The sequence below is a fragment of the Panthera pardus genome, unplaced genomic scaffold (assembly GCF_024362965.1).
Source record: "Panthera pardus isolate Hobbes unplaced genomic scaffold, ASM2436296v1 HiC_scaffold_25, whole genome shotgun sequence".
Classification (NCBI taxonomy): Eukaryota; Metazoa; Chordata; class Mammalia; order Carnivora; family Felidae; genus Panthera; species Panthera pardus.
This window is the reverse complement of record NW_026526821.1, coordinates 80,601,881-80,628,815: the sequence shown is the minus strand read 5'-3', so window position 1 is coordinate 80,628,815 and position 26,935 is coordinate 80,601,881. Positions and strand designations below refer to the sequence as shown.

Below are 26,935 nucleotides of genomic sequence, written 5' to 3'. Positions count from 1 at the left end.
TTTTGCAATAGGGATTCTCTCTCTCCCTCTCTCTCTGCCCCTCCCTGCTCATGCTCTCTTCCCTCTGCCCCCCCCCCCCCCGTCTCGAAATAAATAAACTTCAAAAAATAGTAATAGTAATTGCAAACATTAATATGTGCCGGGCATTATTCTAAATACTACTTGTAAAAAGTTACTTAATGCTCTTCCTATGAAGTAGATATTACCTTTTCAGATGAGGTAATGAAGTTACAGAGAGGTTAAGCAACTCCCACAAGGTCACACAGCTAGTAAGAGGTAGAGCTAGTGCTGATTTCATTCTGATTTCAGAGTCCAGGCTTAACACTATGCTACTATCCTTTAGTATTTGAAAGTGTGCTATTGAAGAAAAACTTGGATTACTGTAGGAGTTCTTAGAAGGCATTATTAGCCTTTACCTCAAGCGTCACCACCTTCTCCTCAGTCTCTCCAGTCTCCCCTGTATGTACTCTTATAATAGGACCAGTAATAGCACTTTATTACATTTGTTTTCTTATATCTCTACCTCTATTAATCTATATTTCATCTATTTTGAAGATTATATTTTATTAACTTTTGAGCCACTAAATTCAGTTTAGTGCTTGGCATATAATCAACATTCAGGTTTGTTGAATGAAAAAAATGACCGAGTGATCTCTGAGTCGATTAGAACTGTCCAGTGGTAAGATAATGAGCTCCTGATCACTGGAAGTATTCAAGAATAGGCTGATCCTTGAAGGAATGCTGCAGAAGGAAAAGGAACTTATGGAAGTGGAAGATTAGACTAAGTTTCTTTTTAACTATGAATAATCAGATCCTATAATGAGTTAATTATGTTTTTTTTCTCCAAACATTTAATTAGCACTTACTCTGTGCCTGGCATTGTTTAAGCATTGAAGGTACAAAGATACAAGTGGCCTAGCTAGTACCCACAAGGAGCTAGTAGTCAGTGAATAATTAAGAAAAGAGATGCTCAAGAGTATAGGTTAAGGTTTTGGTAGATAAAAATACATTTAAAATGGCAGATTTTAAAGATGTTTTGAACAAATGGGGAAGGGAGAGAAAAAAGCTGTTACATAGGGGAGAACTGGAAATGAAAGATGACCCTAAAATTACCTGCTTGAGAAGGGAGAATTTAGAAATAAAGACCACATGCTTTGTTGTTATTGGGGAATTCCCCAAAGGGAAATATCAGTGTTTTCCATCAAGGGATATTGCAGAGCTGGATGTAATTCAGTAGAGATTAATTAATTTCTGAATATTTTGAAATTCTTGGAACAAATGTTCTTCTCTTATTAGTCTCCCAAATGAATAAATATGATTACATCTTCCTTGTCCTCTGCACCCTATAGGGGCATTGATGTTAAATGGACAGTCTATTAAGTCACGGGGGACCCTTCAGTTTCTTTTCTTATTCCTGTGCCTGGAATCTGTTAGGCAATGGGGAAGTAGTCGTCTTTCTTTATAATAACCTGGTCCCTCGTGCTGCTCATCTTTCACACATGTCTAAATATGTCTTGACACAGAAACATCCTTTCTAGCTGGGACATGATATCTAGGTAGGTGGGGAATTCCCCTGTTTTGTTTAAAATCATAGTTGTCTTTGAGTTTGGCTAGCATGTTCATGATTAGTTTACTGACAATTGGTTTTTTTCTTCTTATACCATATGCTATTCCATGATTCATCTGCTTTGAGTCTGTTGCCTTGAAGGTGAAACAATTTCTTCCAATGTTGATATTTCATAATCTCATAGATAACAAGCATACGCATATGCATAGTCCTTTCAGAAGTTTTAAACATTTGGAGATGAATGAATTATGTTGCCACAAATGGGAAGGAGCAATATAAAATCATAATGGCAATATCCAGTCATCTCTTGTTGGGGGGTTGGGTGAACCCTGATATTGATAAAGCCTGAGTACTTTACTGTGTTTATCTCTTCTTGAGGAATTGTTTGTGGTATGTATTATTTATTTACGAATTTTAAAGTTTAACATTTTATTTTAATTGCCTTGATTTACATGTATTTTAATATTTTATTTTATTTTATTTTTTTTAGCGTTTATTTATTTTTGAGACAGAGAGAGACAAAGCATGAATGGGGGAGGGTCAGAGAGAGGGAGACACAGAATCTGAAACAGGCTCCAGGCTCTGAGCTGTCAGCACAGAGCCCGACGCGGGGCTCGAACTCACGGACCACGAGATCATGACCTGGGCCGAAGTCGGCCGCTTAACCGACTGAGCCACCCAGGCGCCCCATGTATTTTAATATTTTAAACTGACAAGATCTTTATTTGTAGAAGTGGGGTTTAAAGTCCAAATAAATTGTAACATACACTGTTTGTATTCTAATGGTTGCATCTTTTCTATATTTAATGTCTAGGAACAACTATTTGGAAATCGTCTTTTAATTTCAGATATAAAAAGTAATCTTTCAAAATACTAATAGAACACATTATATTTCTGAATGCAGTGCAAAGCATTTATCTCTCCATGAGTATTTTCTAAATGTTTAGATGATTAGACTTGTAATAAACGTGAACTAAACTCAGTTTCTGCACATAGCTTTGACCAATGCACTTCTTGTGTTGTATCATTTAGCCACCTTTTCCTATTTACTCAGAATGGCAGTAATTGTTTTCGATGAAGAAAAACTCTTTATAATTTCATGGTATAAATGCTGTGTAAATGTCTGTATAATTTATACATTTGAAGAGAGATTTTTGAAAGACTAATGCTCAGTGTATCTTCCTCTTTACCGGGTTTTAGCTCCTCTTTGGTTCAGGTGTGCTGGTGTCCCTAAGCCTCTCTGGGCCGCAGCTGGAGAAAGTAGTGATTGACAGAAGCCTGGTGGGGAAGCTCATCTCAGACTCCATCAGTGATGGTAATTACCCCCATGTGCAAGTCAATTGCCTACATTAACAGTGGGGCAGGAGAAATAGTATGTCAACAGGTACACTAATTATTACCACTGGGGACTTGCAAACACAAGTAATCTGCTTATAATAGCATAGTTACAACCCCTGGGACAAATACAAGTTTTGACTAATATTTAATACCAAAGTTTTTGTCAAGTGTTAGGCTCATATTCTGAGTATTTTTCAGTTTTTCCTTTAAAAATGTGAATGTATTTTCAAAATAGGGTATTTTTTTTTTTTTGGTGTGTGTTTTCAAAATTAGCCCCCTATTGTTGACATTTCAAATATTTTTCATTTTCAAATGAATTTTGAAAAAAATAACTCAAATGTGTCAACACAATCACCAGTAAAAAAAAAATAAGTCTGTAATTTGGCTCGTAGGAAGATTCTTTGTTACCAAAGTCTATGAATACTAACTTTTGAGAGAATTTGGGCAGTATTTCTAAATATCAAAAACCAATGCCAAATATACAAAGCTGGATTCTTTTAAGTATAACACAACCAGTATGTAATTGCCACAAAGCACATAAAAAAAATTTTTAAGCCAATTATTGAAAAGGTAGGATACTGACATTTATTGAGCCCTGAAAGGCTCTATACTATACCAACCTACTTATTTAATTAAAAAAACAACTTTATATGGTATAATTATCTCCATTTTATAGATAAGGAAATTGAAGCTAAGATACTAAGGAACATGCCCATGAATGAGATACTAAGGAACAGCCTGAAAATAACCAAACTGAGATTTGAACCCAGGTTCTAGCTACAGAGCCCATTTTCTTTCTGTTATACTGTGCTGACTCCTGAGGTTTTAAGCTTATATTCTTTTATTGAAGGTAAAAAGGTTTAAGAAACAGGTTGCATTATCATTAGAAATTGAAAATTGTCAGTATCTTAAATTGAATAATCAGAACAAAGTGTGCACCAGTGGAAAGGACAGAGGTGAGAACACAGAAACCTTCCTTCTGCTATGTGCTCTCACTAGCTACCACTGAATGACTTAGACACAATTTCATCATCTTAGAGGACAGCACTCGGCAGGATGGCTGTAATTAGCAACATTCCTGATAGTAATAAGCTGGGGGTAGGATTGTAAGTGTGCCATTTCCTCTTCCTTACAGGAACATGGTGCCAAGGAAGCTTCCGATGGAAAAAGTTCCGTTTTCATGTCTAATAATTGACCCCTTTGTTGACACTACGAATAAAATAGTGGCTGTGATGATTTTGTCATGTTGATGCTCCTCTATAAGAAATAAAAGACTTCCAACACTATTCATGTCTCTGAGATATCTTTTTTTACTTGTTTCTTTTATTTATACCCCAAATAATACACTCTCATGAGACCATGATAACAATGTGATTTCTTGGCAGTTCTCCAGATTCTCCTGTAATTGTGTAGATATACTGTTGGTTGCTGCTTGCACAGCCAGGGGTGTGGAAGTGAAGAAAAATATATGAAACATTGTATAATTTCATTATGCTAGGAACAATATAAAATATTTCTCAAATTCCTATTATATGTTTTTATCAATAATTTTTAATATTAGTAGCCCTTTATATAACTTATGAATATTAATTGTCTACCTACTAGTGTGCATAGAAATAAAGCTGTAGAAATCTTTTTGCTAATCTTCATTATTAGATATTAACTTACATAATGTGCATATTGAGTATAATATGCTTTGTTTTGTTCAGCTTGTATACCCTCAAAAAGAAAGTTCATTGATGAAAAATTTAAAATAAAAAAATACATAAGATTGGTGGAGAACACTGATCTATATCCCCTAAAAAAAATTAGTTTGTTCTCAGATGGTTTATATCATATAAATGCAGGATTAAAGGCTAAGCACAAAAAAATGTTTTCATCTTAGATTCAGTATGGAATAGTCTTTATTTTATGCTTTTCTAGCCCTAGTTCCAAATATATCTCATTTGGTGGTTGTCCCCAAACATCAGTGTATCATAAAATGGTCTCAGGATAAAAGGAAAAGTATCAAATCCATGCATCACTAGTTTGATGATTATTGTTTATTCATAGTATCTTTAATATCCTTGTAAAATAATGATATTTGGGAGACTAGTTATTTCAGTTGGTATTTATATTCTGAAAGTAGCTTTTTGTAATATTTCAGTGGAAAAAATTACTTCATTATCATTTTATTGTAACTTAGTATTTTACAGTATTTTATCAAATCTTTTTTTTTTCCTTAGCTCTTCTTACAGACAACTTTATCATCTTATCATTTTTGGCACAAAACAAACTATGTTTTATTCAGTTTACCAAGAAGATGGGTTCTCCTGATGTAAACAAAAGACTGGAAAAACTCTCAGCCTTGGATTATAAGGTAGAGATTTCAATTTATAGTCATTTTATTAATTATTAAGGTATGCTAGAGTATCACATGGGCTGATACTATGTTCAGTATTTTTGAACAGTTCTAGATTTCTGGAAAACCAGAATTAATTATATGATTAGGGTTGATTTATTAAAAATAGTGGCTCTCCTACCTTTTCTGTTTTAATCTCATTATAAGGGTCTAATAATGACATGTTTGGTACTTATGGAAATCATAGACACATAAGAGAGACAAATTACACATTTGAAAATGTTTTTCTTTCTAAGGATAGTATATACAGCATTCTCATTTTTCCCTAAGACCTCATATCATCTTTCTAGGCAAGGATAGCTACTTTGGCTTCCATTTCACAAGAAAAGAAAGAAGAAAGAAGGCACTTTCAAAGGTTAATAGAAAAGTGTAATAAACAAGGGGAGGAAAAATACCCACCCCCCCCACCCCCCACCCAGCTATAACTGGAGAAGAATGCAAAACGAATTCTCCTTCATATGTTAGTATCTCTCCCTTCACTAACTCCAGGTAATTTGTTTCCTTGTATCAGGGACTTTACATCTGTTAAGGAAGGATTTTTATTTTAAATGATGTGTTTAATATAAGTTTTGCCACATTACATTTTAACTGCTTGGAAGGCATACTCTCTGCTAGGATGAGTATCTAATACATTTTCCAGGCTGTTTCAGTTCAAGGCCTCTTTTCAGGAATGACTTGTGTTTGCAAGATTGATCCAGCCTCTGTGACGTGGATTTGAGACAGTTCACTGTTCACTGGGAACAGAACTGATATAAAGCTTCCTTAAAAAAGATGCACACTTATGCCATACCCAGAGTATCTATCCGTAATAACAGCAAAGATTTTTAGAAGTCAGCTTTATGGCTTGAAACTTTGTGTGTGTGTGTGTGTGTTTGAAAAAGTAGTATTTAAGCTAACCTTTTGCCCTTTGGGATTATTTCTTATTGTGATTGAGATGATAGTGGTATGGGAAGGATTTAGTTTTATTTGGTGGAAACCTCTATTCTTATAAAAAATTTTTTTGACATGAGATAAAATATATTAAATGAGTTTTTCATTGTGGTAATAAACTAATTTGGTCATATTTGCCAATCTTGTGGAGCTTCTGTAGCATTTAATACTGATTTTCTTTACTTGGAAAATCAGTGGTACTCATGTATTCTATTTTGGTTAGTAAAAAAAACTGGTATTAGCACTCTTAATGGGATGCTATTTTCCAGGTTGGCTAATTGTAGATTTATTTGAAATGTTGTTTATTTACTAATACTGGTCTTTAAAATGTACCAATATGGAGTGAGTAAATAAATAAATAAATAAATAAATAAAACGCTCCAATGTGCATTAACTCAAACTATTTAAAATGTTTTCAATGCTATTGTGTAAAATTTTTTATGACTAGTTCTCCATCTTAGATGTGATGGATAGCTTAGTACAGTCTTCTCAGCTGAAGGATCGTAGCTACCCATTAATGGGATCAGAGAGAAACTGCCAGGATGTCATCTTTTCTTATGAAGAGATGTGGAAAATAGACCTGGTATATGGACTCTTGCACCTTAAGTAAGGGAATTACTTGTTTGTTTATTCTTTATGCCTTTGGATTTGAGAATAACATGGGCACTCCATGTCTATGCATTGGACTATGCATGCAGGGAAGTAACCTGCTTCCCTTTGGAAGAGCCCATGGATTTCACTTTCTGGTTCAGTGTTTAATATATATATATATATATATATATATATGTAATACTTAGTAAAAACTGCCATTTGTCTTTTGGAAGAATAATTTAAGAAACTTGTTCACTTTATTTGCCCTATTGACCATCATGATAGAAAACTGATGCCATTAAAACTCACAGGAAACAGAAAATTTCAGATAACATACATGATGTGCACTATGAGGACTGAAAGTGCCAGTTTCTTGTTTTAACTCTATTTTTTCATCTAGAAATTCCTAAATAATGTGTGACATGGCAATAGGATGTCAAAATATTGTATGTATATTTATAAAGACCTAGCTATCCCATTGTGGTATTCCTCTCAAATAAGAAGATAAGTAGTCAAAATAATAATATTGAGAGCATAAATATAAGAATTTGCACTTCAAAGCATAAGGTACATCTGTGTTGTCTGTCATTGCCCATTTGGATTTTAAAACAAAGAAATAGTGTATTTATAATCCTGTTTTTCTTTACAGCTGTACCATAATTCTTTCAGATTGAAATAATTTTGGCAAAGAAAATTGCAGGGTAAATATCCTGAATCTACTGACCTTTAACAAGTTTTCCAGGCTACATTTAAAAAATCCAATTCAATTTATTTAACAGTGAAGGGACAGTGCAAGGAGTTAAATGTTTACCATGAGAGAACAACACTGGTAATTACTTTGATTTCAGTTCCTTTTGATGTGCATTCAGAGGATGAAGAGGTCAATAATATTATGGCCATGCAAATAGAAAAGGGTTCCTTTTGACCATATTAAAAAAAATAGCAGAGGATTATTAAAGCATTAACCTTGATTTTAATGGCCTTGGTTGAGTGGTGAGATCACAATTTGGATGAGCCTGATTATTTACTAAATACAATACATAAATGCAACGGGTTCTTAACACCCATTGCACTCTGGCATTATCGCATTACTGCCATCCTTTGTTGCCTTGCAGACAGGAATATGAAAGCAATCTGTCATGTAGTGAGACTGGCTCCAGAAGCATTTCTCTGATAAGAAGACCCCCTGCCCTTTGCTAGTGTCTGGTCCAGTAGGCTTAGCCATGCGCTTAATCCCCAGAAAGTGGTTCGATTATTGCTGACCAGCAATGGCAAGATAGTTTTTTTTTTTTCTTCCAAGCTATCAACCTTCCATTAATTCCTTAAGCAGAAATACGGTGCAATCTATATTTCCTTGGCATGTGTCACCCAGATGGTGCCGTGCTTATGTTTTCAAATAACCATGTTCCAAAATAACATAGTTTGAATAATAAATTCTACAAATCCTTCCTAAGAAAGAGAAGCATAATTCTCAGAAGCTGCATAAACTTTTACGCATGATGCTGTGGCTTATCCCTTTATGCAGAATATATGTGTATATGTCTCATATATTCTTTAAAGTGATATTTGCCTCAAGTTGTTTTTCCTTTTATTGTTGTCAGTCATTGTTAACATGTTATGTCTTAAACAGTAGTCAGATACTCTTGGTCAGCAGTACTGAACTTGTCATTTAATATAGCTGGTCTTAAATCCTATGTGTAGGTCGATGCTGTCAAGCAGCCATGACTGTACATTTTGGTATTGATTGGGATTGCTACAGCCAATTCCTCCCTAACTCACATTTCTCCTTTCCCTTTCCTCTGCTAAAAATGGGGAGAATTTTGAACATATGTCTTTTTTATATATGTGTCAAAAGAATTTGGTAAATTCTGACACCTCCTTAAGCACATGTTTAACATGCATATTTACTTGCATTTATCTACATTTACAGATGCTTTAATTTTTGTAATACATCGAGGATTTTGCATTAAAAAATGATTCTTATGTGCTTTTTTTTCTTAATCATTAGATTTCCTATTCTGAGATACCGGGCCCAGTAAACAGGACAGCAGACCGTCATCTAGCCATCAATTGTGTTCAAGATACAGTTGTTTGCTGGTGGCCGCTGGTCAGTGATGATGCTTGGCCTTGGGCCCCCATTTCTCCTGAGAAGGACAGAGCCAATCTGCTGCTCCTAGGTTATGCTCAAGGAAGACTGGAGGTAAATCTAAAGCAAACATATACATTTTATTGAAGAACAAATAAAATAGGATTATTAGTTTTTTTGATTCTGAAATAAAGATGAATACTTTTTTTAATGTATAATTTATTTTTCTAAATACTGAAAAAAGGAAAGTACATATAAAGTGGGATCCTTTAAAGTATCCTATCTGCAAGATAGACAGTTCCAGGGCTGGCCTGAGTCTCACAGTGATTAAGAACACAGGCTTCTGGGTTCAAATCCTAGCTCTGCCACTACCTAGCTCTTTGTCCTTGGGCAACTAATTAACCTGTGTGCACCATGGTTTTGTTATCTGAAAAATAGAGTTAATGAAGAAAAATAAGTTATGACATGCATTTAGAGCAGTATCTACATATGGTAAACTCTCAAACGCTGATCATTGTGTGATTCTTATTAATATCATTATTAGTACTATCATTACGGCTTGCCTATAATTTCTTGCTTGCCAAAGTTATGTTATCAATCACCTTCTTTAAACTTCAGTTAAGGAATCAGTAAACATTAGTCAAATGTCTATTTGGTAGAAGACTGTGGAGCCAAACCATGGCTAAGGCAAGAATTTATCAGGAGGGCTGTAGAGCTATGGCCTTCTCATCTGGTATCCTGCCTCAGACAGGAGCACCAAAAGGGTTAATCTAGGAGGCGAGGACAGTATTCTACCCTGTCTATTCCTGCCAGTGGTTCTACCATCATTCATTATTGTGAACCTACAGGTAATTTCAACTTGTACCAGTACTTTGAGTATGGAATTTGTTTTTCTTTTTTATAACTTAACAAAAGCAACCCTCCTTTATTCTTTTTTAAGTTTTTGCCTGAGTAGAATATAGACAGTTCAATTTACAGATGATTTGACTTACGATTCTTGACTTCACCAGGATGTGAAAGCAATTCACATTTAGTAGAAACCATACTTGGAATTTTGAATTTTGATCTTTTCTCGGTGTAGTGATAGGTGATAGGATCCTCTCTCATGATGCTGGACAGTGGCAGACAGCGCAGCTCCCAGCCAGCCATGAGATCACAGCCACATACCCTTACAACCATTCTGTATCCATAAAACCATTCTGTTTTTTGCTTTCCGCACAGTATTCAGTAAATTACATGAGGCTGTGTGTTAGATGATTTTGCCCAATTGTAACCTAATGTGAATGTTCTGAGCGTGTCTAAGTAGTTGAGGCTAAGCTGTGAGGTCCAGTAGGTTAGGTGTATTAAATGCATTTTCAACTAAGGATATTTTCAACATATGATTGGTTTATTGGGACGTGAATCCATCCTAAGGCAAGGAATCACTGTAGTATACATCTATATTTTCTCTAAATTTATTACCATTTAGACTTTATGAAGTATTTCTCGGAGTTAGTATTCTGAGATACAATGAGCAAGTCCAGGTTTTTTCTGTCCCTACCTACTTTTTCTGGTGTTATAAACTTCCAGGCTATCTTTTAAGACTGTAGAGTCCTTTCTAATTAATTAATTTGCCTTTTTCTGGAACTTTTCCAATTTTGTTATAGTAACTAAAACTACTTATAATGCTTTAGGTGTGGATTTTGTGAGGCTAAGGAAGTGCTTTGTTCCTATTCATTGGCTTTTCATGCCTACTGTTTTATTGATCTTGGGTTCAGAAGCTAATTGAGTAAAAGAGTTCATCAAAATGACTGTAATAAAGCTAATTAGAATTCTAAATGTTCTGTCTTAGAATAAAGGTAAAAGTAATTTAGCTAAACTTTACACAAATTACCTGTATGTGAAATGAATGTACTACATGAAATTAGGAGTGCTTAAAGGGTATACATACGTTTTATATACCTCATCTCCTGGTGTCATCTAGATGATGTCCTTTGGAGTTAGACAAACTTGGTTTACCTGTTGGTCAGACGATATACATACTAACTGTCTGACATTAATCAAGCTTACTGCCTCTAAGCTTCTGCCTGCTTTTAGCTAATTTTGTGTTCTTTGGCCTTGGATAGATAGCCTGTCCTCTCAGACTTTAGTTGTCTGTTTTTAAAATGATAGATTTCAACCAGATAGATCACCTCTTTAGGTCTGTAATAGCTCTAAAAAGTGCTCATCTGGATTCTGCACAGGTCTGATTTAGCCATTGCTTGCTAAAATGCCTTTAGCATAACTAACAGCGTCAGCATTGAAAAGCCCACATTGACTGGCCCTGACCTACCTTTCCAATGTTACTTCCTTATGCAAACCTGTATTCTAGCCAAGTGGTTTGTTTACTCACTGCCTTTATTTTTCACGTCCTGCCTATACACATTACACAAGGAAGAAAGGCCCTTCCTTCTGTTTCTACATCATTTGACAACTATTGAGCATGACCCTGAAGTAAACACTGTATTTCATTACAGGGAATATGAATACAAAAAATAACCCTGCCTGCAGGGATCTTAGTGTCCACCAATGAGAGACAAATATGAAAACATGTAGGTGCACTAAGGCATTAAATGATGCTGTGGATAGAGTATGTATGTGTATGCTATATAGTAGTAGCCAGTACAGAATGATTGATTCTACTTAGATAGTAAGGAAGAAACATTAAAGGGGCTTTACAATTTGCTCAAAAATGAGATTGGTAAGCAATTTTACTTTCTTTTACTCTCCTTTCTAAGTTCCATATGAAGGTTGTACTAGACCTATGGAATGATTTGGCTAGCTTTTTCTTTTTCTCATCTTTGAAACAGTACCAAAAGGAATTATCTGATGTTTGAGTGTTTGGTAAAACTCACATATGAAATTTGCCTGGGTGTGGTGTTTTAAAGGAAGGGTTGCTTATTTTTCAGGAATTCTGTTTTTTCCTTAATTTGTATTTCTGGAAAATTATCCATTTTATGTAACTTTTTAAATAGATTTTCATAAAGTTGTACATGATACACCTGATTTTTTTGTTCAAATTTTTATTTAAATTCTAGTTAGTTAACATACAGTGTAGTATTAGTTTCAGGAGTAGAATTCAGTGTTCATCACTTACATACAACACCCAGTGCTCATCATAACAAGTGCCCTCCTTTAATACCCGTCAACCATCTAGCCCATCCCCCACCCACCTCCAGCCATCAAGCCTCAGTTTGTTCTCTGAGAGTCTCTCATGGTTTGTTTCCCTTTGTTTTTCTTTTCCCCAGCTCTTTTATATGTTCATGTGTTTTGTTTCCTAAATTCCACATACGAGTGAAATCATGTGGTATTTGTCTTTCTCTGACTGACTTATTTTGCATAGCATAATACACTGTTGCTCCATCCACGTTGCAAATGACAAGATTTCATTCTTTTTGATGGTTGAGTAGCATTCCATTATATATATATATATATATATATATATATATATATATATATATACACACACACACACACACACACACACATATGTATATATACTCAGCATATATATATATATATATATATATATATATATATGCACACACACATACATTCATACATACCACATCTTCTTTATCCATTCATCAGTCAGTGGACATTTGCCTCTTGCCGTAGCTTGGCTATTGTTGATAATGCTGCTGTAAACATTGGGGTGCATGTGCCCCTTTGAATCTGTATTTCTGTATTCTTTGGGTAAATACCTAGTAGTGCACTTGCTAAATTGTAGGGTAGTTCTATTTTTAACTTTTTGAGGAACCTCCATGCTGTTTTCCAGAGTGGCTGTACCAGTTTGCCTTCCCACCAACAGTGCAAGAGAGTTCCCCTTTCTCTGCATCCTCACCAACACCTTTTGCTTCTTGTGTTGACAATTTTAGCCATTCTGACTGGTGTGAGGTGGTATCTCATTGTGGATTTGATTTATATTTCCTTGATGTTGAATGATGTTGAGCATCTTTTCATGTGTCTGTTAGCCATCTGTGTCTTTGGAAAGTGTCTGTTCATGTCTTCTGCCCATTTCTTCACTGGATTATTTGTTTTTTGAGTGTTGAGTTTGATAAGTTCTTTATAGATTTTGGATACTAACCCTTTATCAGATAAGTCATTTGCAAATATCTTCTCCCATTCTATAGGCTGCCTTTTAGTTTTGTTGATTGTTTCCTTCACTGTGCTGAAGCTTTTTGTTTTGATGAAGTCCCAATAGTTCATTTTTGCTTTTGTCTCCCTTGCTCCTGGTGATGTATTTGTACGTGATTTTTAGCTATTCATCAATGATTGCATAGTTAATGCCCCCCTTTTCACTCCTACTATATATTAAGATACATAATTCCTTTTTCTTTTTTTAAGCAAGAGTAGCTTTTACTTGGATTTGGCCTTTTCAGTCTATCAAAGTTTAGACTCTTGGAAAAATTTGCAAAGATTTCTTTTTCAGGGAGTGCCTGGGTAGCTCAATCAGTTGAGCACCCGACTTCAGCTCAGGTCATGATCTCATGGTTTGTGAGTTCGAGCCCCGCATTGCGCTTGCTGCTGTCAGTGGAAGCCAGCTTCAGAGAGATCTTGTGTTCTCTTTCTCAAAAATAAGTAAACCCTTAAATTTTTTTGCTAATGTTTATTTATATTAGAGAGAGAGACAGAGCGCAAGCAGGGGAGGGGCAGAAAGAGAGGGGGACACAGAGTCTGAAGCAGGCTCCAGGCTCTGAGCTGTCAGCACAGAGCCCAGCGCAGGGCTCAGACTCATGAATGGTGAGATCATGACCTGAGCCGAAGTCGTATGCTCAACGAACTGAGCAACCCAGGAGCTCCCAAAATAAGTAAATCTTTTTAAAAAGTTAGTAAAGAAAAAAGATTTCTTTTTCAGACCCTCGTGTGAACTTCCATATGCAAAAGACATACGCATATGTCTTTGGACGAAATCTCTAAAGAAATAATTATTTCTTTTTTTCCCATTGAGGACATAATTTTTAACTATGAATTAATTGTAGCACATTTTTTAGACTATCATGAACAAAAACCACTAGTCGATAAAAGCGGTATTCAGACATATGTCTTTAAATTTTTTTCACTGGTCACCAATAGACTTCTTGAACCAATCATCAGAATAAAAGATACAATATACTTTTTTTTATTTTTAAATATTTTGTACTATACTTTTTATTTATTTATTTTTTAATATGAAATTTATTGTCAAATTGGTTTCCATACAACACCCAGTGCTCATCCCAACAGGTGCCCTCCTCAATACCCATCACCCACCCTCCCCTTCCTCTCACCCCAATCAGCCCTCAGTTTATCAGTTCCATAAAATTCAAACTAAAAAAGTAGCAACCTCATAGAAAGGAAATTTAGTCATTGCATCTGTTAAAAAATAGAATTTTTAGGGGTGCCTGGGTGGCTCAGTCAGTTAAGCGTTGACTTTGGGTCAGGTCATGATCTCACAGTTTGTGGGTTCACGCCCCGCATCCGGCTCTGTGCTGTCAGCTCAGAGCCTGCCTCGGACTCTGTGTCTCTCTCTGTCCTTATCCTGCTCCCACTCTCTCTCTCTCTCAAAAATAAATGAATAAACAGTAAAAAAAATAGAATTTTTAAAAAGCATTTCCCATCTAAGTTCAATCAGAAAATATAATAATAAGCTTTTAGTTGGAAAGTGGCAAGATCCTAGAGTCGTGGTTCCCAGCCTTGGCAACACATTACAATCACCTGCAGAGCTTTTACAGAGGAGCCCACCCAGACTAGTTATATCTGAACCTCCTGAGAGGGAGGAGGCACCAGTATTCTTTAACAGGTTCCCTAGGTGATTCTCATGTACATCCAAGTTAAGAGTCACTGCTTTACAGCAAACTAAAAAAAAAAAAAAAAACATCATTTTTGCATAACAGACCATGGAAAGGATAAAGCCCACATACTGAACCAAATGAGAGTTTTAACAGTAGATTCTAAGTAGAAAATTGGCTTACCAAGCAGCTAAAAAAAAAAGAAAACAAAGGAAACATAGAACTAAGCTCTCTGTGACTGAATTATCTGTCTTTCGGAGGAGGAACATTTTTTAATTTATTTTATGGATATTAGAAAACTCCTGGTCTAATTTCACACTGCAGAGCTCTAAACAACAGCACATATCTTAATTAGAAGCAGAGAGCAGAGAGAGTTATGTAGTCTAGGAAAAAAAATTTCTTTGAAAAATATACAATAGATAGTGCGCAGAGAAAGAAATTTTTATCAGTAAATTCATTTTAAAACAGCTTTTAATGGTGTGTGTGTGGATTATCATATATAACATGGTAATCATTTTTATTTAAATTCCACATACTCTTTATGTATTCCTTTTTAGAAAGTTATTATAGTCATCACAGAACTATTTAATTCATTCACTTTGTCAAAAATGTGATGACTACACAACTAATTCTTCCCTTACCTTTGTATTTGAGCAGGTATTTTAACTTTTCAGCTATATGGATTAGGTAATGCTTTCTGAGTATGATGGTAATTTCAAGCTGTATTACTCAGAAGGGGTCACTGAATTTGTTTACCAATTTAATCAAAACCACATAAGCATAGCTATTAAACCTTACAACTTGTAGTCAGGGATAGGGAAATATAACCTCACGAAGATAACCTTTTTCCCATAAAACTTAAAACTATTTTTGCAGTGATTAAGAGGAGCAGCAACTAATGAAAAAGTAAAAATGAGACGAACTTTCAATATGGCATAATTTGATTAAAAAAACATTCAGAAAGTGTTGTAAATGCATTCAACTGAAAAGCCAGAATATTTGAGAAACGTCTCTTCCAAAGAAATGTATGTACTGTGTTAGCTTTCAACTACATAACAAAGATTTTATATTCTAGGGATGGTAGCTTTTAAAAAAAAATCTCTTTATTATAAAAAAAAACATGCATAAAGAAAACCACATGAACTAAATGTATAGTTTAATGAGCTATTACAAAGGAAATACCCCTGGAACCACACTCAAGTCAAGAAGTAGAACTTTGCCACGTGCCCAGAAATACTATGAATGTACTATCATGATTTCAACCCTTCCTGTTCCCCAAAAGTAACCTCTGTCATGACTTTTAATCACTTTCTTATATACCTATATAGTTTTTATCACCCTAATGCATCTCTTAAAACTTTAGTATTATCCATTTAAGACACTTCAGGGTGCCTCAGTCAGTTGAGCGTCTTTGGCTCAGGTCATTATCTCGCCATTTGTGAGTTCAAGCCCTGCATTGGGCTCGCTGCTGTCAGCACAGAGCCTGCTTTGGATCCTCTATCCCCCTCTCTCTCTGCCCCTCCCCCCTTCAAAAATAAATACACATAAATTTTTTTTTTAAAAACCACTTTAATGTTTCTCTTTTAATATACAAATCCCCCTCTCCATTGCTTTCTTTTCCTTAAAATTTATCTTTTGAAACTGCAGTGTCTCATAGTGTGGATTTTGTTGTTTGCATAATCATGTGGTTCAACATGTTTCTCTGTCTTTTGAAAATTCTGCAAGTTAGTGTTGGCAAGACTGTGGGGCGTTGTGTTCTTTTCATCAGAAGGCACGTAACGTCAGGTTCTCTCTTGGTTGTCTCTCTTCTTTGATGTTAGCAGCTACTAATGCTCAGTGCCTAGATCCATTAATTCATTAGGTTGCAAATGATGATATTCTAATTACTAGTTTTTCATTTATTAATTGGGATACTTTTATAGATACTTCTACTCATTTCCTATTTGTTTTCCTAGTGGTTGAATTCATGTATTATAATCAGGATAAATGTCTGTTTCTTTTCTTTTGTTTACTAGTTTTCAAGATAATGAGTTGGTTCCTTATCACTCCCTGAAGATAACCAATTAGTTTTGTTTTTTAAGTAGCATTGATAATTTATGAATTTAAATATATTTGATTTGATGGGTTTTATAAATTGTAGTCGTTATCCTATTGAAAGCTCAAATTTGTCTCATATTTGGAGCCTCTACAAGTTGGTTCCTCTTTTTGTCATGACCCCAGTAGTCTTGGGTAGCTTCCCTGCTGTTCGCTATGATAGTATGTTTCATGCTCATCTTAAACATTTCCTGCCTCAGATCTGGAATTAGCCATTTCTTTAATAAGCTCTGGTTTCTTTTCATGGAAAATGGTATTGTAAGCCCAAGTTTGGGAGCTAGGGATAAAGTGTTGTTATTGGATTGGGCATTATTTCTAGGTATCTTTAGTAGGATGAGCTACATATTTTATACATATATATATATATATATATTCAGAGTGAGTTCACATTGTTACTTCTAACTCAAATTCAGGATACAGGGTTTTAAATTTAACCTCTTCTATATTACATCTGTATCTCCTCTTTTTCATACAAAAATCCTAGTTTTCAGGGACATGGGAGATGAATTATAATATCTCACAATTACTTGCTTACTTTATGTCACAGTATACACTTAACAGTCTGAGAATAATCCTACTAATACTACCACTACTAATATAAATTACTGAGAATATTCAGAAACTTTTTGCCTATGTTTTTATCAATTTTTTCCTTTGCATTTAAAAAAAAAATTTTTTTTTAACGTTTATTTATTTTTCAGACAGAGAGAGACACAGCATGAACGGGGGAGGGGCAGAAAGAGAGGGAAACACAGAATCGGAAGGAGGCTCCAGGCTCTGAGCCATCAGCCCAGAGCCCGACGCAGGGCTCGAACCCGTGGACCGTGAGATCGTGACCTGAGCTGAAGTCGGACGCTCAACCGACTGAGCCACCCAGGCGCCCCTCCTTTGCATTTTTAAATAGTTGTACTTTATTTACATTATTGGAGCATAAAGTCATTACATACAATGCTCTCTCGAATTCTCATCTAGTCATCCATAGGTTTTTGGTTTTGCTATTTAGTTGAACTGTTTCTTTCATCTAGGGATTTAGAGAGATTCAAAAACTATAGTGCCACCATCACCACTTTGCCAGAATCAGGGATGCTATACTCATGGTCATAATAAACACTTAGTTTTTTTTTTAAGTAAGCTCTCCACCCAACATGAGGCTTGAGCTCATGGCCCTGAGATCAAGAGTCGAATCCTCTACCCACTAAGCCAGCCAGGTGTCCCGATAAACACTTAGTTTGAACCAGCCCTCTATAGCTAAACATGAAACATGACAATCTTGAGCCTATCTCCAGCTCACTATAATTGCTTTTCTGCTTTCTGTGCTTTCTTAATTTTAAAATATCTTCCGGAGAGGGCATCAGTTATATTAACTATTTAATGCTTTTCCTACTCTATACTGTTCCTTTTTTGATGACTTTTGGAACAGCTCTGTCTACCTTTTTCAAATTTAGCCTTTTTAAGAATAAAAATGAAATAATCTCAGTGTGCATTTTTCAACAAGTTTCAGCCTTAAAGCTGACTGATTCAAACTTGACTGAAACAATTCATTTTAGGAATGAAACTACCAGCTTGTTTATCCTTGAAATTAGAAATTCCAAGACCTTTAGGATTCTTCTTTACCTTTTCTGTTCTTTCTTGGCTTGAATTTTTAAACTCTTGTCATTTCTTTCTTTATTACACAGTTTTCTTTAAAAAACAAAAAGCAAATGGGGTGCCCAGGTGTCTAAGTTGGTTACGCGGCCAACTTCGTCTCAGGTCATGATCTCACAGTCCTGAGTTAGAGCCCCACACCGGGCTCTGTGCTGACAGCTCAGAGCCTGGAGCCTGTTTCGGATTTTGTGTCTCCCTCCCTCTCTCTGCCCCTCCTTCACTTGCGCGCATGCTCTCTCTCTCTCTCTCAAAAATAAATAAACATTAAAAAACAAACAAAACAGAAAGCAAACAACAAAAAAATAAAACATTGAATCATGGTCATCTATTCTTAGGTCTGCTATCACAGTCTTTCTTAACTGACCCATTGGAACATAGCATAATCTGTGGTTTAGCTAACACACTGCCTGTTTCTGTGCTTTTCTTCTTTGTACCTTCCTATTACTTTAGAATTAAAGCAGAGATCTTTTTCTAAAGATCTCCAGACTTTAAGCAGGCCACCACAAACTATAAAAGTCTTTAAGGGTGCCTGAGTGGCTTAGTCGGTTGAGCATCCAACTTCGGCTCAGGTAATGATCTCACAGCTCATGAGTTTGAGCGCCATGTCAGGCTCTGTGCTGATAGCTCGGAGCCTGGAGCCTGCTTCAGATTCTGTGTCTCCTCTCTCTGCCCCTCCCCCGCTCATTCTCTGTCTCTGTCTCTCTCAACAATAAATAAACATTTAAAAAAATTTTTTTGGTGTTTATTTTTTCATCCCTTAATTATCTACACTGTTCTTCTGCATCTCATTCTTTGCCTGCTCACTATGCCTTTGTTAAAACTTTTCACCGTGTCCTTTACCACAGCCATTCCCATTTGAATTCTACTGACTAGTTCCTGAAACCTCTGGCATGTATTTTTTAAGAATCTTTAAAGAGTTATTAGATTTCAGAATTCACCTAATCTGAGGAGTGCCTGAAGATAGGATTAAGACCAAGAACTCAATGTTGCTAAGACAGTAAATCTTAAAAGTACTTATCACAAGAAAAAAAGTTTATAACTGTGTATGATGATGGATGTTTATGAGACTTCCTATAATGATCATTTTCAATATATACAAACATTGAATCATTTTGTTGTACACCTGAAAGTAATATAATATATGTCAATTATACCTCAATAAAAAAAAAAAAGAAAGACCAAGAACTCAGTGAAAGAAGGGAATTCTTGATCATGAAGTTTGTAGAGGATAACATTGAACAAGCCTTATGGAAGATGATAGAAGACATCAAATTAATCTTGTTAGCTTACATGAGTCTCATCAGCCAGGGTCCTCTGTTTTTGGATTATTTTCTCTCCTTTGTGCTTTTTTCTTCAGAGCATTGTCATTAATGTTTCTCCCTTAACTATACACTGTACTTTTTCTTTATCTTAACATTATATCTTGACCTGATCATCTCCTGACTAAGTTCATTTGGGGAGGAAAAACCAGCTGCATAAATATGAGAGATGTCTTAGTATATGCAAGTTTGGATTAAAAAGTCTGTATTTTTTCTTGGTATTTTGCAATGACTACCTAATTGCATTTGGTGTTTTCAACTTCCTATTTGCAAATGATCTGCTAACAGAGCACCTTATAGCTAGAAAATGTGTTGACAAATTTTCCTTTCAGATAGCTCTTCAGTCAGTAGGGTATATTTTAATAACTTTATTTGATTTTTTTAAAGTTTTTATTTATTTTGAGTGAGAGAGTGTGCGCACATGCAAGTGCGAGCAGGGGCAGAGAGAATCCTAAGCAGGCTCAGCACTGTCAACACAGAGCCTGATGTGGGGCTCGAACCCACAAACTATGAGATAATGACCTGAGCTGAAACCAAGAGCTGGACATTTAATTGACTGAGCCACCCAGGTGCTCCTAACAAAAAAGAAAAAAAGAAAAAGAAATAAACTCTTGGTGTTTAAAAGAAATAAATTGTTTTAAAACTTAAACTGATATTTTTAGATATTCTACTACCATACTATTTTAGTCAAAGCCCACCTTATTAGTTTTTATATATTGAACATTAAGTTATTTACAGACTTTCAAAAACAAAGTGTTAAAGTTAAAATGTTACAATTTCTGCAGCTGTGTTATATATGTGCTATATATATTTATGTGTTCTATGAGAGAGAGATGCACAAATATATATGCACATACATATTTAAATGTTGCTGATGTTTAAGGTGATAATTGATGGTCTTCAATGGGATGCTGGATTAATATGCAGTCGTATGTGTGACAGCTGAAGAAAAACCAAGGTCTGTGTGAACATACTTGATACTTTTCTCACAGGTTCTGAGCTGTGTCCGCACAGAATGGGATCCGCTGGATGTTCGCTTTGGCAATAAACAGCCTTATCAGGTGTTGACAGTGGAGCACTCCATCAGTGTAGACAAAGAGCCCATGGCTGACAGCTGCATCTATGAATGTGTTCGGAATAAAATCCAGTGTGTGTCAATAACCAGAATACCACTAAGATCGAAGGCCATTAGCTGCTGCAGGAATGTTACTGAAGACAAACTGATTCTGGGCTGTGAAGATTCTTCAGTAATTCTTTATGAAGCTCACCGTAGAGTAACTCTCTTAGCCCAGGCTAAACTTTTGCCTTCGTTAATAAGCTGCCACCCAAGTGGCGCCATTCTACTAGTTGGCAGCAACCAAGGGGAGCTGCAAATTTTTGATATGGCTCTATCCCCTATTAACATCCAGCTCTTGGCTGAAGACCGCTCACCCAGGGAGACTCTGCAGTTCAATAAATTCTTTGATATTTCCAGCAGTCTTGTTCAAATGCAGTGGATAGCTCCTCAGGTGGTTTCTCAGAAGCCTAAAAGTGGGGACATCTATGATCTCCTCTTCCTCAGGTTTGACAGAGGACCTTTGGGTGCACTTTTGTTTAAACTTGGTAAGTCAAGGAAGTTGGTGAGTAAGTAAAATGTTTATGATGATAACATTATGATTAAGAGAATAAAACCGTTCTAGAAATGTAGGTTTTCTGTGTTTTCCCGTAAATAGGCTTGCCTTTCAGACATTTCATGTAGCTGTGTTTTTTTTCCAAGTAATCTCTATGCTCAACGTGGGACTCAAACTCACAACCTTGAGATCAAGAGTCACATGCTCCACCAACTGAGCCAGCCAGGTGCCCTCATATGGTTTAAGAAAGCTTTGTGGATGATTTTCTAAGTGTTAGGGAACATTAGATAGTGAAGAATTTGGAAATTGCACTAATTGTCCATTGTGATGAATGAAAAGCTTAAACTTCCACATTTGATACTTTCCAAAATAAATACATATGTGAATATTTTAAAACTATTTACTATGCCCATTAAAAAATTTTGTGTTGAAGGAATGTGATAATTTTTCTATTAAAATGATTTGATTTGATTTGATTGATTTTATGTTTACTCATTTTTGAGAGAGACAGAGTGTGAGTAGGGGAGGGACACAGAGAGAGGGAGACAAGAAACTGAAGCAGGCTCCAGGCTCAGAGCTGTTGGCACAGAGCCCAATGCAGGGCTCGAACTCCCAAGCTGGGAGATCATGACCTAAGCTGTAGTCCAACGCTTAACCGACTGAGCCACCCAGGTGCCCCTATTAAAATTATTTGATATAATATGTATGTATTGCTTCTCAGATTGGAGTGTGTAAGGCTTAAAAAATAGATTTAGGTTTAAAAAATAGATTTTAATTAATGCATTTTATCGCAACTTGAAAACATAGAAAAGTCAATACATTTTTAAACTCTATGCATGGTTTGGCTCTGTGATACAGAGTTAAGTTTTTATTTTTTAAAAAATATGTATTTATTTATTTTGAGAGAGAGAGAGGGAGACAGAGAATACCAAGCAGGCTCTGTGCTGACAGCAGCTGTTCATGAGATTGATGCGGTGCTCAATCTCATGAACATCAAGATCATGACCTGAGCTGAAATCAAGAGTCAGACGCTTAAGTGACTGAGCTAGCCAGGTGCTCCCAAAGTTAAGTTTTTAAAGATAGTGTAGTGTTTGCTAAGTATATGTCAGTTTATTATTTTTTAATAGATCTACTTGCCTCCGAAATTGAACTGATGAAATAAATCTACTTAAAAATGACTTGATTAACCTGAAAGGTATAATTTGAGCTCTGTGTTCTTTCCACATAATAAAAATGCATCAAAATTTATATATAATGTTAATGTTGTCCAAGAAAAAATGTTTAGAATCTCATTTATTATAAAATAATCCAGTTCTTTGCCCAACTACATGTTTAACAGTTGTATGTCTCCATACACAACGCTCATTAAAGTGGATGTTAGATGTTTTGCATGTCTGTTAAAACACACACACACACACACATGCATGCACACACACACACACACACACACACACACACACACACTCTAAATTACCCAGTTACCTGTCAAACAGAAGGCTGTCTGCCCACATATACCTAGCTTTTCTTCAGCCCTCCCTTGTGGGCCTACTCACAACAGCTTTGCAAAAAGCACAGCTTTCTCTTCCTATCTCTAGCACATTTGCCTTCTTACTAAAGTAAACAGGCTCTCAGTGTAGGGATTTAGAGGGCTTCCTGCTAATTGCCAGCTTGTAAACTTAATTGGACTGTCTCCCTGGGCACTGTTCCTAAATCAATTAGGCAATGAGTTGGCTGTCACATCTTTTTCCCAAGAAGGTCTCTTGGAAGAGAATTATCCAATAGAAGTCAAGCATTCAAATGAAAAGGTGATAACTTCTGCAACTGACATTTATCATTAAAATTTTATTTTCAATATGACTCTTAAGTTTTATGGGATAGGGAAATTTTGCAGACTTACAGACTCTTTAAAAGATCTAGATATGGAGTTTCCCAGAATTTTAAAAAACACATTATAAGATTAATATTTATTACAGATTATTAATTTTTCTAGGAAGAGTAGATTCCTTGAAACAGTAGATTCCAACTAACAGATCTTTTTTTTTTTTTTTTTTAAAGAAAACCCTGTTTAAAGAACAGATTTTTCTTAGGTTCTGCTACTAAATACATCCAAAAATTTTAATATACTTCTTGAATTAACACAGTGCTGATTCTGGGCATCCATGTGGAATTTTCATGTATAATTCAAGTTACTGCATATATAAACAGGTAGTTGCATGTGCAGTTTCCCCACTAGGGAGCATTTACGAGATTTTTTCATAAGCTTGTTATGCAAGCCTTTGGAAAATTTGACATGCAAGGTGTAGCTTACAATTTAAGAAGCTGACATAGATCATAGTTTAAAATAGAATGCTGTCATATGTAAACGTGGCAGTGGCTGGTGCCAATATGCTAAGATTTTTGGAGTTTGACTTTTAGAATAGGTCAGTGTAATCTTGAAGGAAAACTTTGTTCCAAGACTAGAGCTTCCATTCTAAATCCTTATAATCATCATGCAAATGTGTTGGGGATTAAAAGGCCATCACTACTGTTAGAAGAATTTGAAGGGCATGCCTTCCTCAGGAGGGAGCTAGAAGTATCATCCTCCCACGTGGAAGCCAAGAAGTACTGTCTCATGTAAAGCAAAATATAATCAGATTTCTTTGCTTGGCAGTCATTGTCCCGTATTTCCACATATGTAGACTGAGATTAATTTTTAAAAGACAAGTCCCTAATTATATTACAGAGATATTAAAGCTTTTCCATTCTCATCAGTACCTTTTTCAACTTCCACTGCTCTCTTTAAACTCACATGATCATCTATCTCTCTGCCCTCTGAAGAGAGAATCTTCCCTTTTAATTGATACTTCATTAAGTTTATCTGCTTCTTACCACCTACCCACCCAACCTAACCAACCCCTTATCTACATGAACATAAATCTTTCCTTCTCAATTCAATGGAAAAGGAGACCTTCCTCTTGTCCAAGACTAGTTCCACCACCACTTCCACTCTGGATCCCACTACATTCCTTTTGACACCTTTACTTTGTCAGCCTTCCCACTCCCCCCAAAAATCTTACTATACCCCAAGACACAGGCCCAAGCCACACCATAAAACAAACAAACAGACAAACATCTCTTCCTTAACATTGTTTCTCTTCCGTTATTAGTCAGATGATCACCTTCTTTCATAGTCAGATGCACCAAAATAATAGTGAACATTGACTTTTTCTGCTTCTTCACTCCCCATTCACTCCTCACAGTACCAAGTTCTGGCTTGGGTCTTTAGTTTTCTGGAACTGCTCTTGCAAAGGTCACCAGGGACTTCCTACTTGATACATACATTTCTGTTATGTTACTTGATGACTTTTCAGCACTTAATGGTTGCTTACCACTTCTGTCACAGAATTCTCATTGTACTTGCCTTCCATGACCCCAGATAACACCTTTTCATCATGTTTGTGTTCTCCTTCTGCCTATTCATGAATATGTTGAGGCTCCGTAAGGTTCCATTTTTAGCTCTCCTCCTGTTTTATGTAGATTGAGAGTTTATTTCTTTCTCCCCAAACCTGTTTCTTCTATATTCTTCATTTTGGTGGATGGTACTATTATTCAGATGGAATCCCAAGTCAGAAATCATCCTAGAATCTTCCCTCACCCCTAATGCCATATGCAATCAGTGGCCAAGTCCCATCAATTCTACCTTCTAAATACTGTCAAAAACATCTCTGTACAGGCTTGCTCTCATGACCTTAACCTGGACCTTCCCTGTTTTCAAGCAGCGATCAAGTAGTAGCTCTCTGTAATCTTCTGCCTTCCAATCTTCTCATAATCCCCTGAACTGCCACCAGAGTAATCTAACTGCAGATTTGGTCATGGATTCTCTAGCTTGAAATCCTTCAGGGATTGATAAACCCTTGTCTGCCTCTCAGGCTTCATCTCCCCAGCTGTTTTTGCACTACTGTAGCTCCCCATTTGGGGCATGTGCTCTCTCTCACATTCCCTCCTTCCTGTGGTGATTTTGATAGTATTCCATCTACCTGGAGTGCCCTTGCAATACTCTCCCAGAGCCTGCAAAGTTAAAAGGTTAAATATTCAAGTGATAATATTAGGCAAGAAATAGTTAAAGCTAACATCTGCCCTCTCATAGGATTTTGAAAATCAAAGGCAACGTGTGTGTGCGCGTGTGCGTGTGGGTGTATCATTCTGTCTAGAAAATTAGTAGGATGATTTTTCTCTTAGTATTTTTATAAGAAATAGGTTTTCTTCAAAAGTTCTGTTTTGATTACTTTTTTAGTATTGTAAATAAGATACCTTTTATTATTTAGGGCATTTTTAGGAGGTTTTTCTGTTATTTGTGACTGAAATAAATTTAAAACAACAGTCAATATTTCCAATTGTGATTACAGATTTTCTTTATTTTTTTTTAATATTATTTATTTTTGAGAGAGCACAAGCAGGGGAGGGGCAGAAACAGAAGGGGACAGAGGATCTGAATCAGGCTTTGCACTGACAGCAGCGAATCCAATGTGGGGCTTGAACTCATGAACTGTGAGATCATGACCTGAGCCGAAGTCAGACACTCAACCGACTGAGCCACCCAGGTGCCCTACAGAGTTTTCTTTACTCACAAAAGATAGCTATTAAATCCTGAAACAATATTTTTATGTACCTAGTTTCATCTGAGAGTCCAGGTTCTAGAAGTTACTAAAACTCCAGGCAAATAAGGCCCTTGGCTTAAAAATAAAATGTAAAATGATTTTATCGCAGAACACCTATTAGCCCCTGAAGGAGAAGTTAGAATTGTCATCTAGAAGGGGATCAAAAAAGGCTTTAATCTGAATATTTAGCTCATATACATATTTATATGTATATATGCCATAATATAGGCATAATCACTATATTATTTATTTATTTATTTATTTGTTTATTTAAATCCAAGTTAGTTAACATATCGTGTAATAATGATTTTAGGAGTAGAATTTAGTGATTCATCACTTACATATAACACCCAATGCTCATCCCAACAAAGTGCCGTCCTTGATGCCCACCACCCATTTAGCCCATACCCCTACCAGCACCCCTCAGTTTGTTCCAAAAGAGTTACTTTTAGTGAGCTTTTAAAATACTAAACTTTACCCAGGTGGTAATTGTGGGTAATTTATTGCTGGAAAGAAATGTCAGATAATTTCTTAGATGCCTAGTAATCTTAAACTTGGATCTCAAATCATTTGAAATAGACTGTTATTCCAGACAGCATTCTGCTAAACTAGAGTGATGATGGATTTTTAAATCAAGTTTATTGGAGTATAATTTACATAAAATAAAGTGTACCCATTCCAAATGTGCAGTTTAATGAGTTTTGACAAATGTATGTATCCTCATGATTACCACCACAATCAAAACAGAATATTTCCATCACCAAAAAATTCTCTCAAACCTCTTTGCAGTCTATTTCCCTGAAGGCCAAAAGAGCACTGACCTGCTTTCTCTCATTACTGATTAGATTTGCTTTTTCTAAATTTCATAGAAAAGGACTCATAAAATAGGTACTTTTTTAGTGTTTTTCTACATGAAAACATTTATCTGT

The 26,935-nt window shown here is 35.8% G+C and overlaps 1 protein-coding gene across 4 annotated transcripts in view; it reads left to right on the top strand.

Moving 5' to 3' along the window:
- Positions 1-26,935, top strand: part of WDPCP (WD repeat containing planar cell polarity effector) — a 382,460-nt gene that overhangs the window by 119,242 nt on the left and 236,283 nt on the right. For 3 of the 4 annotated variants that reach the window (XM_053890729.1, XM_053890730.1, XM_053890728.1), the window contains 4 exons: positions 2,768-2,882; positions 5,131-5,264; positions 8,836-9,027; positions 20,752-21,361. In XM_053890729.1, the coding sequence (XP_053746704.1) occupies positions 2,768-2,882; positions 5,131-5,264; positions 8,836-9,027; positions 20,752-21,361 (1,051 nt within the window). The remainder of the gene's footprint in view (positions 1-2,767; positions 2,883-5,130; positions 5,265-8,835; positions 9,028-20,751; positions 21,362-26,935) is intronic. The other variant, XM_019434749.2, reaches the window with a different exon arrangement.